Source organism: Chrysochloris asiatica, unplaced genomic scaffold (genome assembly GCF_000296735.1).
Source record: "Chrysochloris asiatica unplaced genomic scaffold, ChrAsi1.0 scaffold00176, whole genome shotgun sequence".
In the NCBI taxonomy this organism is placed as follows: Eukaryota; Metazoa; Chordata; class Mammalia; order Afrosoricida; family Chrysochloridae; genus Chrysochloris; species Chrysochloris asiatica.
The window spans coordinates 3,128,262-3,138,956 of record NW_006408694.1 but is presented as its reverse complement, the minus strand read 5'-3'; the positions used below and the strand labels follow the sequence as shown (position 1 = coordinate 3,138,956).

The following is a 10,695-nucleotide window of genomic DNA, read 5'->3' as shown; positions in this document are numbered from 1 at the left end:
TGTAGTGGTTACGAGTTGGGCTGCTAACCTCAAGGTCAGCAGTTCAAAACTACCGGTGGTTCCATAGGAGAAAGATGAGGCTTTCTGCTCTCAAAGATTTACAGCCTCAGAAACCCGATATATAGAGTCACTCTGAGTCAGAACCAACTCCATGGCACATAAGCAACAAAAATACATTTATATTTATATAGATAAATATACAGAGTTGTTGTTGTTGTTAAGTGCCGTGAGAGAAGTTTATATCAAGGAAATGGTTCACACAGTTGTAAAGGTGGGAGACTTCTAAGTTCAGGTCAAAGTCTCAAGATTGACAGGTCAGACAGCAAGCAGGCAGGTCCAGCAGGTTAGAAAGCAAGCTGCTGATGACTCCCAGGATTGGCAGGTAATAAAGCAGGCCAGTGGCTCAAGTCCAAAGAAACTGAAGTCAGATGATATGCCAGTGGTCTGTCCAGATCCAGCAGACATGCCTATGAGGCTATTTGAAATACCATGAATTGGGCCAGGCACACATTAGTCCTCAAAGTGACATCTCTGCTCTTCAGTACTTTAAAAGAGGTCTTGTGTAGCAAACCTGTCTAATGCAATACATCATTTGATTTCTTTACAGCTGCTTCCATGATTGTTGATAGTGGATTCAAGCAAAATGAAGTCTTTGACAACTTCAATCTCTTCTCCATTTATCATGATGTTATTTTTATTTACTGGTCCAGTGGTGAGGATTTTTGTTTCCTTTACACTGAGGTACAACCCATACTGAAAACTGTGGTCTTTGAACTTCATCAGTAAGTATTTGAGGTCCTCTTTGCTTTCAGCAAGCAAGGTTGTATCATGTGCACATCAAAGGTTGTTTAATAAGTCTTCCTCCAATCTTGATGCCACATTCTTCTTCATATAATAGATTCTCAGATTATTTGCTCAGCATACAGACTGAATAACTATGATGAAGAATACAACATTGAAGCACACTTTTCCTGATCTTAAACTATGCAGTGTCCCCTTGTTCTGTTCAAATGACTGTCTCTTGGCCTATGTACAGTTACTCATGAGAACAATGAAGTGTTCAAAATACTCATTCTCCTCTATATTGTCCATAGTTTGTCTTGATCCACACAATTGAAAATCTTTGCATAGTTAATAAAGCATAGTCAATAAAACACAGGCAAGCATCTTTCTTGTACTCTATACTTTTAGCCAAGATCCATCTGGAATCAGCAATGATATAACTCGTTTCACATCTCTGTCTGTATCTAGCTTGAATCTCTGGCAGTTCCCTATGTACTGTTAAAGCAGTATTTGAATTATCTTTAGCAAAATTTTATTTGCATTTGATATCATGATATTGTCCAATGATAAGATACTTATGCTTGACAATTTTAATGTTTGTCCTTCATGATTTTTAGTAGCAAAAAATAAAAAAGGTAAAGACAAAATAGTACTCAAATGAAATATAAAGGTGTTGTAAGTGGTAAAAACAAAAAGGAGGACAGGAGTGGTATAAATAATTTTTTATATATTACTAAAGTTAAGGAGCTCTGGTGGCGTAGTGGTTACGAATCGGGCTGCGGGCTGCAAGGTCAGCAGTTCAAAACTACCAGCTGTTCCGCAGGAGAAAGATGAGGCTTTCTGCTCCCATAAAGATTTACAGCCTCGGAAACCCTGTACAGGGTCGCTATGAGTTGGAACCGACTCCACGGCACATAACAACAGCAACAACAAAGTTAGTTGGAACCAACTTTCCCTAAATGTTATATAAACCGTTAAATATAATACTCATTGAAACCACTAAGAAAATATATGAAAAACATGCAAAAGGAAAAGGGGGGGAGGAGGCTCAATAATAAAACAACAAAACACAAAATCAAGTAGGGGTAAAGGACAAAGACAAAGAAGGCTTAAGATGAGACACTCAAAAACCAAATAATGAAATAGCAGAAGTCACTTCCTATAAGTAATTAATTAAAACATATGATCCAACTATATGCTGTTTACGAGAGACGTATCTTAAACCCAACAGCACAGATAGTTGTAGAAAGTCTAAGGATCAAAAAAATATCCCATGCAAATTATAACTAAGAGAGACTTGGCAGCAATTTTAATATTAGACAAAGCAGACTTTAAGTCAAAATCTATCAAATGAGATAAAGATGGACAATTTGTTGTTGTTAAGTGCTGTTGAATTGGTCTCGACTCATAACAACACTGCATACAGTTTCTGAGGCTGTACGTCTTTGCAGAAGCAGGAAGCCTCATTTTTCTTCCAAAGAGCAGCTGGTGAGATCAAATCACCAACCTTGTGGCTGGCAGTCCAATGCTTATCATACAGAGCCACCACACTCCTTTATATAGTGAAAAAGGGTCAATTAATCAAAAAGATTTAGCAATCATAAAAACATATGCTCCCAATATTGAGGAATCTAAACATATAAAGCAAGCAGTTATCAAACTGATGAGAAAAATAGATAGTACTACAGTTAATAGTTGCAGGCTTTGATACATTTTCAATGTTGGATAGAACATCTAGAAAATTAAGATAACAAGAAAATAGAGGACCTGAATGACACTATAAATCAACTAGACAACATATATAGACACTCTACTCAACAACAGAATATACTACATTCTATACCAATAAAAAGGAGCTCTGGTAGCGTAGTGGTTACGAGTCGGGCTGCCAATCTCAAGGTCAGCAGTTCGAAACTACCAGCGGTTCCGTGGGAAAAAGATGAGGCATTCTGCTCCTGTAAAGATTTGTAGCCTCGAAAACACTGTGCAGGATCACTATGAGTTGGAACCGACTCCACGGTACTTAACAACAACAACAACATACCAGTAAAAACCGGCAATATGCAGACAACACAACGTTGCTTGCTGAAAACAAAAAAGACTTGAAGCACATACTAATAAAGATTAAAAATATATATAGCTTTCAGTATGGATTACAACTCAATATATAGAAAATAAAAATGCTAACAACTGAACCAATAAAGAACAACAAGATAAATGAAGAAAAACCTGAAATGGTCAAGGGTTTCATTTTACTTCGATCCATAATCTAGACTCTTGAAAGCAGCAGTCAAGAAATTAAAGAACATATTGCATTGGGCAAATCTGCTACACAAGACCTCTTTAAAATGTTCAACAGCAAAGATGTCAGTTTGAGGACTAAGGTACACCTGACCCAAGTCATAATATTTTCATTCAATCACCTCTTAAATGCATGTGAAAGCTAGATAATAAATAAGGAAAAGAAAGAAAGAGACAAGAGAGTCCTGGCTTCAACAGCAGGCAGGTTAGGTTTATTGAGAGAGAGTAAACCTGGGAAGGGGGTACTCTAAGTCACCAAAGGAGACCAAGAGCCCGTCTGTTCACTTACAGACTGAGGTATTTAAGGTGGTGTGGTCTGGATACAGTTCTGGTGAGTTTACAATGGGCATGGAGATTTCCTGAAGCTGGAATTACTGGGGCGTGGGGAGGACTCCCCCAAGTATAATAAAGACTTAAGCTTTCTGGAGACCCTGAAGCTCAAGCACGACTTTATTCAGTACTAATCGGGGGTAGTTGTTTGCAGGTTCCTTCAAAGACCATACAAGAATTGATGCATTTAAATCTAGTGTTGACAAAGAATATTAAATATGCCATGGAATATTAAATATGCCATGCACTGCCAGAAGAACATGAGTAGGAAATGACTCAACAGCATTTAACAACAACCATCACATTAGTACACATTAGGTCTTGATGAATTTTAAAAGACTGAAATTATATAAAATATTTTCACTGACCACAATGGAGTGAAGCTACACATCAAAAATGCAGGAAAAGACAAACAACAAAAAAACAGAAAATACACAAACATAGAAATTAAAGACCATGCAAATTAGAAAGCTTGTAAGTTCGTCTTCTGCCTATAACTGACTGGAATACCTAAAGTGGGGCTACAACGTGCCCAGTGAAGGAGGTTTCCTGAGGAGCCTCTGCATTACATAAGACTATAGGTAGAGGCCTGAACCACATCCAGATCTTCAGAGATGGGAAATTTCCACTTGAATGGACAAGCAGACCAGCCTGGAGCAGCTAGAAAAACAGAAGATACTTCTTGATAGAAACACCTACACGAAAAATACAAAACAATAAAGGCAGTCCGACTGTTACTACAAGTACAAGTAAGCTGCTTGTCCAGGAGACATCAAGGCAAGTGGTTGGGTCCCCCCAGTGCAAATCCTCTTCCAAGACTAAGAATCAATGGGAATACACACTCTGATTGGTGACCATGCACGTCAACCATAAGGGGAAGTAAGGGAAAAACAGCAATGAAGCGGCGAGCTAAGCCCACAACGTTCAATAGATTCCTGTGAACCCGGGTGGAGACCTGGTCGGCCAGCAGTGTGGCAAGACCTGGGGACTCTTGGGCCCAGAGTCAGTGACATATCCACAGTGGACTAGAGTGGGGAGTGAAACATCCAGCTGATGAGAGAGCGGATAGATGCAAGAACACCCACACTTGCAGATAATACCCACTTGACCTGGCTTCAATGACTGGATGATCAGAGCTCAATCTGAAGAAGAAAGAAGAGGAAAAAAGCGCCATCTGATACAATTTGATGAACTTGACCTACACCTATGGATGCAGTAGCTCAAAAAAGGAAACAAATCCTTACGCAAGAATCATTCTCACCCTCTCCACACAGAGAGTAGACAGGGATGAGCAACTTGGATATTGGCTACTTAAAATGGGGGGGAGTGGGCTAAAAAGGCAAGAAGTGACTGGCTTACAAGCTTTCAAGAGGGAACCTAGATCCAGAGAACGTGAAGGAAGGTAGAGTCTCCAGTGGGTAGTATAAAACCTGTCTAGGAAGGGCTGATGAAATGAAATGCAGATGGGTCTCTTGTTATCAGGACTGATTGTGAGGGTTGGAAATTTAACAGTGGACATTTTATAGCAAGGAGGGGAGTGATTAACTTTTCATTCTAGGAGTGGAGGACCCTGGGACCATCAATGGAGAAGAGCCGAGAGCGGGACCCTACCCAGAGAAACAGAGATGCCTGAGATAGAGACAGAGATAATGACGTGGAGTGATGAAGCGACTGGGGACTTTGGACCCAGGGAGGGAAAGGGACTGTGGGCCGAAAACTGGGGGGAGGAGGGAGAAGTGTAGGGGGCAGGCTTCTGGGATATACCCTTTGGGTGGTTGATGATGCATGGAGGGGTTTGGAACCATGGCAGTGTGATGATATACGATGGAATAAATGTAAAACTAAAGTTCTCCCATGTAAACTATCATATAATTCACAATAAAACATTTAAAAAAAAAAAAAAAGTGCTGCGAATTGCAGAACTCTTGGAGTCATGGATTTATATTCCACTTCTGACAACTGCAAGATTTATTTTAGAAGGATCAGCATGAGGCTGATCCCTATGAGGTGAAGGTCAAAGGTATCCCAAATGTTCAACTGTCAAATCTCCCAGTGGTAAACTGTTATACCACTCCATGGAATCCTGGGATACTTGCTAAATGCAAGGTGAGCAGCTCAAACTCACCAGTTGCTCTTCAGAAACCCTATGCAGGGTTGCTATGAGTCAAAACCCATTTGATGGCACTTAACAACAACACCATACCACTCCATAATCCCTGGTATCAACCACTACTCTCGCCTCAACATCCTCTCCCATGTCCTGTGTTTTTCAATTCACTGCAACATCTCCTAGAATTCATGAGCTGTCAAGGTAATGACTCACAATTGGAGGCTGGCAAGTCCCAAGTCTACCATTTAGACTTAGTCAGAAAGCTTCTCCTTACTCACACCAAATCACAAGGCTGCAGAAGCTGGCAAAATATGGTCAAGTCACAAACTCAAGTCCCAAAAACCAGAGGTCAGATGAAGGCAAAGCTTGGTTAGTCAAGCAAAGGCATGCACCACCCTCACATCACCAAGATGGTTCATTTTATACCAGCATGATGGCAAAACAAATCACACCCCTGGTTAGATTTCCAAGTTTATACGATCATAATTAACACTATTACCAATCAATCATTGACAACTGAATCATATAATCCTATCAGCATCTTCCCCCACACTCTCTCATCCAAACTCATCAGAAAAAAGTCATTTAGTGGGAATTACAAAGAGACATATTAAATTATTATGTTTTTAAAAATAAAATTTTAATTGGAATATTTAATTAAATAATTTTTAAATATATGGCTAGAAAATATATTAAATAATTCACTATACTGCAACAAGCTACCAAGTGGGAGAATATGTTCAGAAACTATATATCCAACCTCTCCCCTTTTCCCCCCCGCCCCAAACCAACTGCCATCAAGTCCATACAGACTTAGCGACCCCATAACAGGGTTTCCAAGGTTGTAAATCTTACTAGAGAAGAAAGTCTCATCTTTCTCCCATGAAATGACTAGTGGATTTCAACTGTTGACCTCGTGGTTAGCAATCCAGTGTTTATTCTATAGCGTCACCAGGGATTTCCATGTATTCAACAAGAATCTAATAATCAAAATGTACATACACCTTTGGCAACTTAATAACAAAAGGCCAATAACTCATTATAAAATGGGCAAAGGACTTGAATAGACATTTCATTAAAGAGGGGATAAAAATGTTTAACATTTGTATCCACCAAAAACCACTCCATTGAGTCAATTTCCACTAATAATGACCTACAAGGAAAGAATGGAACTGCTCCACAGAGTTCCCTAGACTATAAGTCTTTACGGGAACAGACAGCTTCATCTTTCACCCACAGAGCAGCTGGTGAGTTTGAACTGCCAATCTTGAGGTTAGCAGTCTAACACTTAACTCACTATACCACCAGGGCTCCTTTTTAGCCACCAGAGAGATGCAAATCAAAACCACAATGAGCTACCATTTCACTTCCACTAAGATGGGCAAGAAGGAAAAAAAAAAAGAAAGAACAGAAAATAAAAAATGTTGGCAAGGATATGGGGAAGCTGAAACCCTTACCCACTGCTAATAGGAATGCAAAATGGTACTGTGGAAAACAGTATAGCAGGTCCACAGAAAACTAAATATAGGACTATCATGTGACTCAGTAATTTCAATCTTAAGTAAATACCCAAAAAGATTTGAAAGCTTATGTACAATCAAACATATCATGGGATTTGGTCCCTCAATCTGAAGGTTTGGCGTCATAGTTTCATGGGGCATCCCAGTTAATTGGCCTAACAACACGTACTTCATGCTCTTCTGTACCTCCTAGTTCATCACAGAGTGCCTGGGGTTTTTAAAGTTTGCAAAGAGTCGTCCAAGGAACAACTGGTCTTTATTTGCCAAAAACAGAAAAACAGAAAGTCAGCAATAAGGATGATCCTGGTGTGACGGTTTGGGCTAATAATGCGTCAAGACTGCAAAGTCGTTTGAACTGCAAGGTTGGTGGTTCAAGCTTACCAGCTGCTCCTCAGAAACCCTATATAGGGTCACTATGGATCTGAATCAACTCGATGGCACTTAACAACAACAACATGAAATGTGTGGCTACTTGCTTCTATGAACAACTGCCTCCTTTGCATGAGATCAGGGGGCCTGGAAGGTGTCTAGCTACCATTACTGGACATTTTGATCAAAGATTCCACAGAACAATTTGGATTAAAAAGCAGAAAATACAGAACAAAATTTCTAATTCTCATGAACTCTAGACTTTTGGGAGTCATGCAGAGAAGATGAACTCTGAACCTACTGCCCTGAGATCATCTTAAAACTTCAAACCAAACACATCCCCTGAAGTCTTCTTAAACTGAGTAACAGTTTGGCCTGACAAGTAAAAAAGATGTGCCGTGAGTATTACGTTCTTTTAAGAAACAGCTATATGGAATCAAGGAGTCCTAGTGTGGCACTGTAGAATAAGCACTAAATTGTTAACCACTAGGTCAGTGGATCAAACCCACCAGACATTCCTCAGAAACCCTATAGAGGATCATTACGAGTTGGAATTTACTCGACGGCACTTAACAACAAAATAGGGGTCAAACTGACAAGAGCAATGAGATTAGACAGGAACTCTAGATGGCAGTCAATGAGGGAGGAACAACTCAGAAAAGGAAGGTGAGAGTAGTTGCACAACTAGTATACTGTAATCAATGTCACTACATTATAAATACAGAAACTGTCGAATTGGTATACATTTTACTGTGTATATTCTCAACAACAACAACAAAAATAAGTGAGATGTAAAGGAAAACTAAAGGAAGAAGTTAGTAAATGTTTACACTATAATGTACCATCAATTTTCAACTCATATTGACCCATGTGACACATTAAATTGCCCCTAGGGTTATCTTGGCTGTAATCTGTGCAGAAACAGACTGCTAGGTGTTTCTCCTGCACATTGACTGGGTGGGTTCAAACTACCAACCTTTTAGCAGCCGAGAGCTTAACCATTACACTATCAAGGATCCTCTTATTCCATAACAAGACAGTACAAAAATGTCTCAGTATTTTATGATAATTATCAATTCTTAAATTATATAACATACACCTATAAAATTTTTTAAAGGTGGTACAGTAATGTATGTGCTCCTTTTTATTAAAATATTAAATAAGATCTAGGATTAAGATATATATAATAGGTGTGGCACTGTGAGATAAAGCACTAGACTGCAAGGTTGGCAGTTCAAATTCACCAGTCACTTCTTGGAAACCCTATACAGGGTCGCTATGAGTTGAAACTGACTCAGTGGCACTTAACAACATATATGTACAAAAAAGTCCTAGTGGGACTGTAGAATAAGCAACGAATTGCTAACCACAAGGTCAGCAGTTCAAACCCTCCAGCTGCTTTGTGGAAGTGAAAGATGACGTTTTCAGCTCCTATAAAGAATATAGCCTTGGAAACTCTATACAGGGTCACTATAAGTTGGTGTTGACTTACTGGTAGTGGATTTTATTTTTATATGTATTGAATGTGATACATGTAAGTACATACCTGTAATAACTCGAGGGTCATGGGAATATTCTTAAGCTCCTTCAGCAAATCCAATGCTCCAGCCTGTAAAATAAAATAATTTTAAACAATTCTCAAAATGTTAAGATAAAGACTAACGAGCAATTTAAATTTATGTGTTTCGATCCGTAAGTCACTTATTGCTATTGTTGTTGGGAAATGCCAAGGAGTCCGCTCTGACTCATAGCGACCTTGTATAGGGTTTCCATGGAGTGGCTGGTGGATTTGAACTACCACCCTTGTGGTTAGCAGTCCAGTGCTTATTCTACAGTACCACATCAGGATTCTAGTTGCACCTTAGATGGTCACAAAGAATCTGTATTCTGCCAATAGTTGTACCTTAGATGGCTTTTAAGACTCCAGTTGCTGTCACCAGAGTAGGATGCAGAACACTGTCATGTCAATTGACACTGGCACTGTAGGAAAAGCACAGGGCAGCTAACCACAAGGTCGGCAGATCAAACCCACCAGGCACTCCTCGGAAACTCTATATAGGGTGGCTATGAATTGGAACAGACTGGACAGCACTTCACAACTCCTCACTTATTGACTATCTTGTTATCTGACATTGCACATTTACAAAAGTGAAAAATCTATTACCCAGATATTTTTACACATTAATGACATTGGTAATTGCCATAACAACTACTGGCAATAATGAATGCCAAGGTAAATGCAAGAGTAACACTGACCATGGTTATATGACAACTTAGCTGGGCCATGATTGTCAATGGTTTGGCATTTATGCAATGATGTAGTCATCCTCTATTTTGATCTCATGTGATCATCCTCCCATTTTCACATAATACCAAATTTTATGTAATGACTGGGTCTTTGGAACCTAACCAAGTTAATTAGTGACGTCTAGGTGTCATGTTTTTGGGTTTTTTTTTAAAGTTGCAACCCAACAAAGGATCATAAAATCTACTCATAGGTTAGGATCAGCACCTATAAAGCAACTTATGATAGTATTGTTTTGTGAAAGTTCAACAGTAATTGTTTATATGCATGTCCCAGGAAGGAAAATGTAAAATATATTTCTTACTGTGGTAGTAGTATAAAACAATCCAAATTTTCATGGGAAAACCAGCCAATTTTCAAATTCGTTTGGAATTGCTAGGGTGCCTAAATAACCAAAACAATCTTGAAAAAGAATAACAAAACAGGAGGACTCACACGTTTTAATTTCAAAGCATATTACAAAATTATAGCAATAAAAATAGTGTGGCAGTGATACAAGGATAGACATATACAGATCAAAGATTGGACTCCTGATGTGATGCTGTAGGATAGGATAAACACTGGACAGTGAACCAAAAGGTAGGTAGTTGAAAACCCACCAGTGTCTCCTCGGAAACCCAATTCACGGTTATTATGAGTCAACATTTAACAATAACAACAGATCAAATAAATAGAATTAAGAAGCCATAAATGAGTTCATATATCTTTATAGCCAACGGATTTTCAATGATCTATTCAACGCAAAAAGAACAGTTTCTTCAACAAATAGTGCAGAGACAAATGAAATGCATACCCATACCTTATACCTTAGCAAAAATTAACTCAAAATAGATCACTGATCTAAAAATGGTTAAGGAAACTTTTAAAAAGTTGCCACAGCCCAGAGTCAGTGACATAGCCACAGAGGACTAGAGTGGAGAGTGAAGCATCCAGCTGATAAGAAGAGAGGGCATATGCATAAGAACACCCACACTGTC

At 39.0% G+C, this 10,695-nt stretch overlaps 1 protein-coding gene across 1 annotated transcript in view; it reads right to left on the bottom strand.

The window, feature by feature from the left end:
- The window catches only part of TCEA1 (transcription elongation factor A (SII), 1), a 107,480-nt gene that overhangs the window by 62,833 nt on the left and 33,952 nt on the right, over positions 1 to 10,695 (bottom strand). The window contains exon 2 of the mRNA XM_006871865.1: positions 8,960 to 9,022. Within this exon, the coding sequence (XP_006871927.1) occupies positions 8,960 to 9,022 (63 nt within the window). The remainder of the gene's footprint in view (positions 1 to 8,959; positions 9,023 to 10,695) is intronic.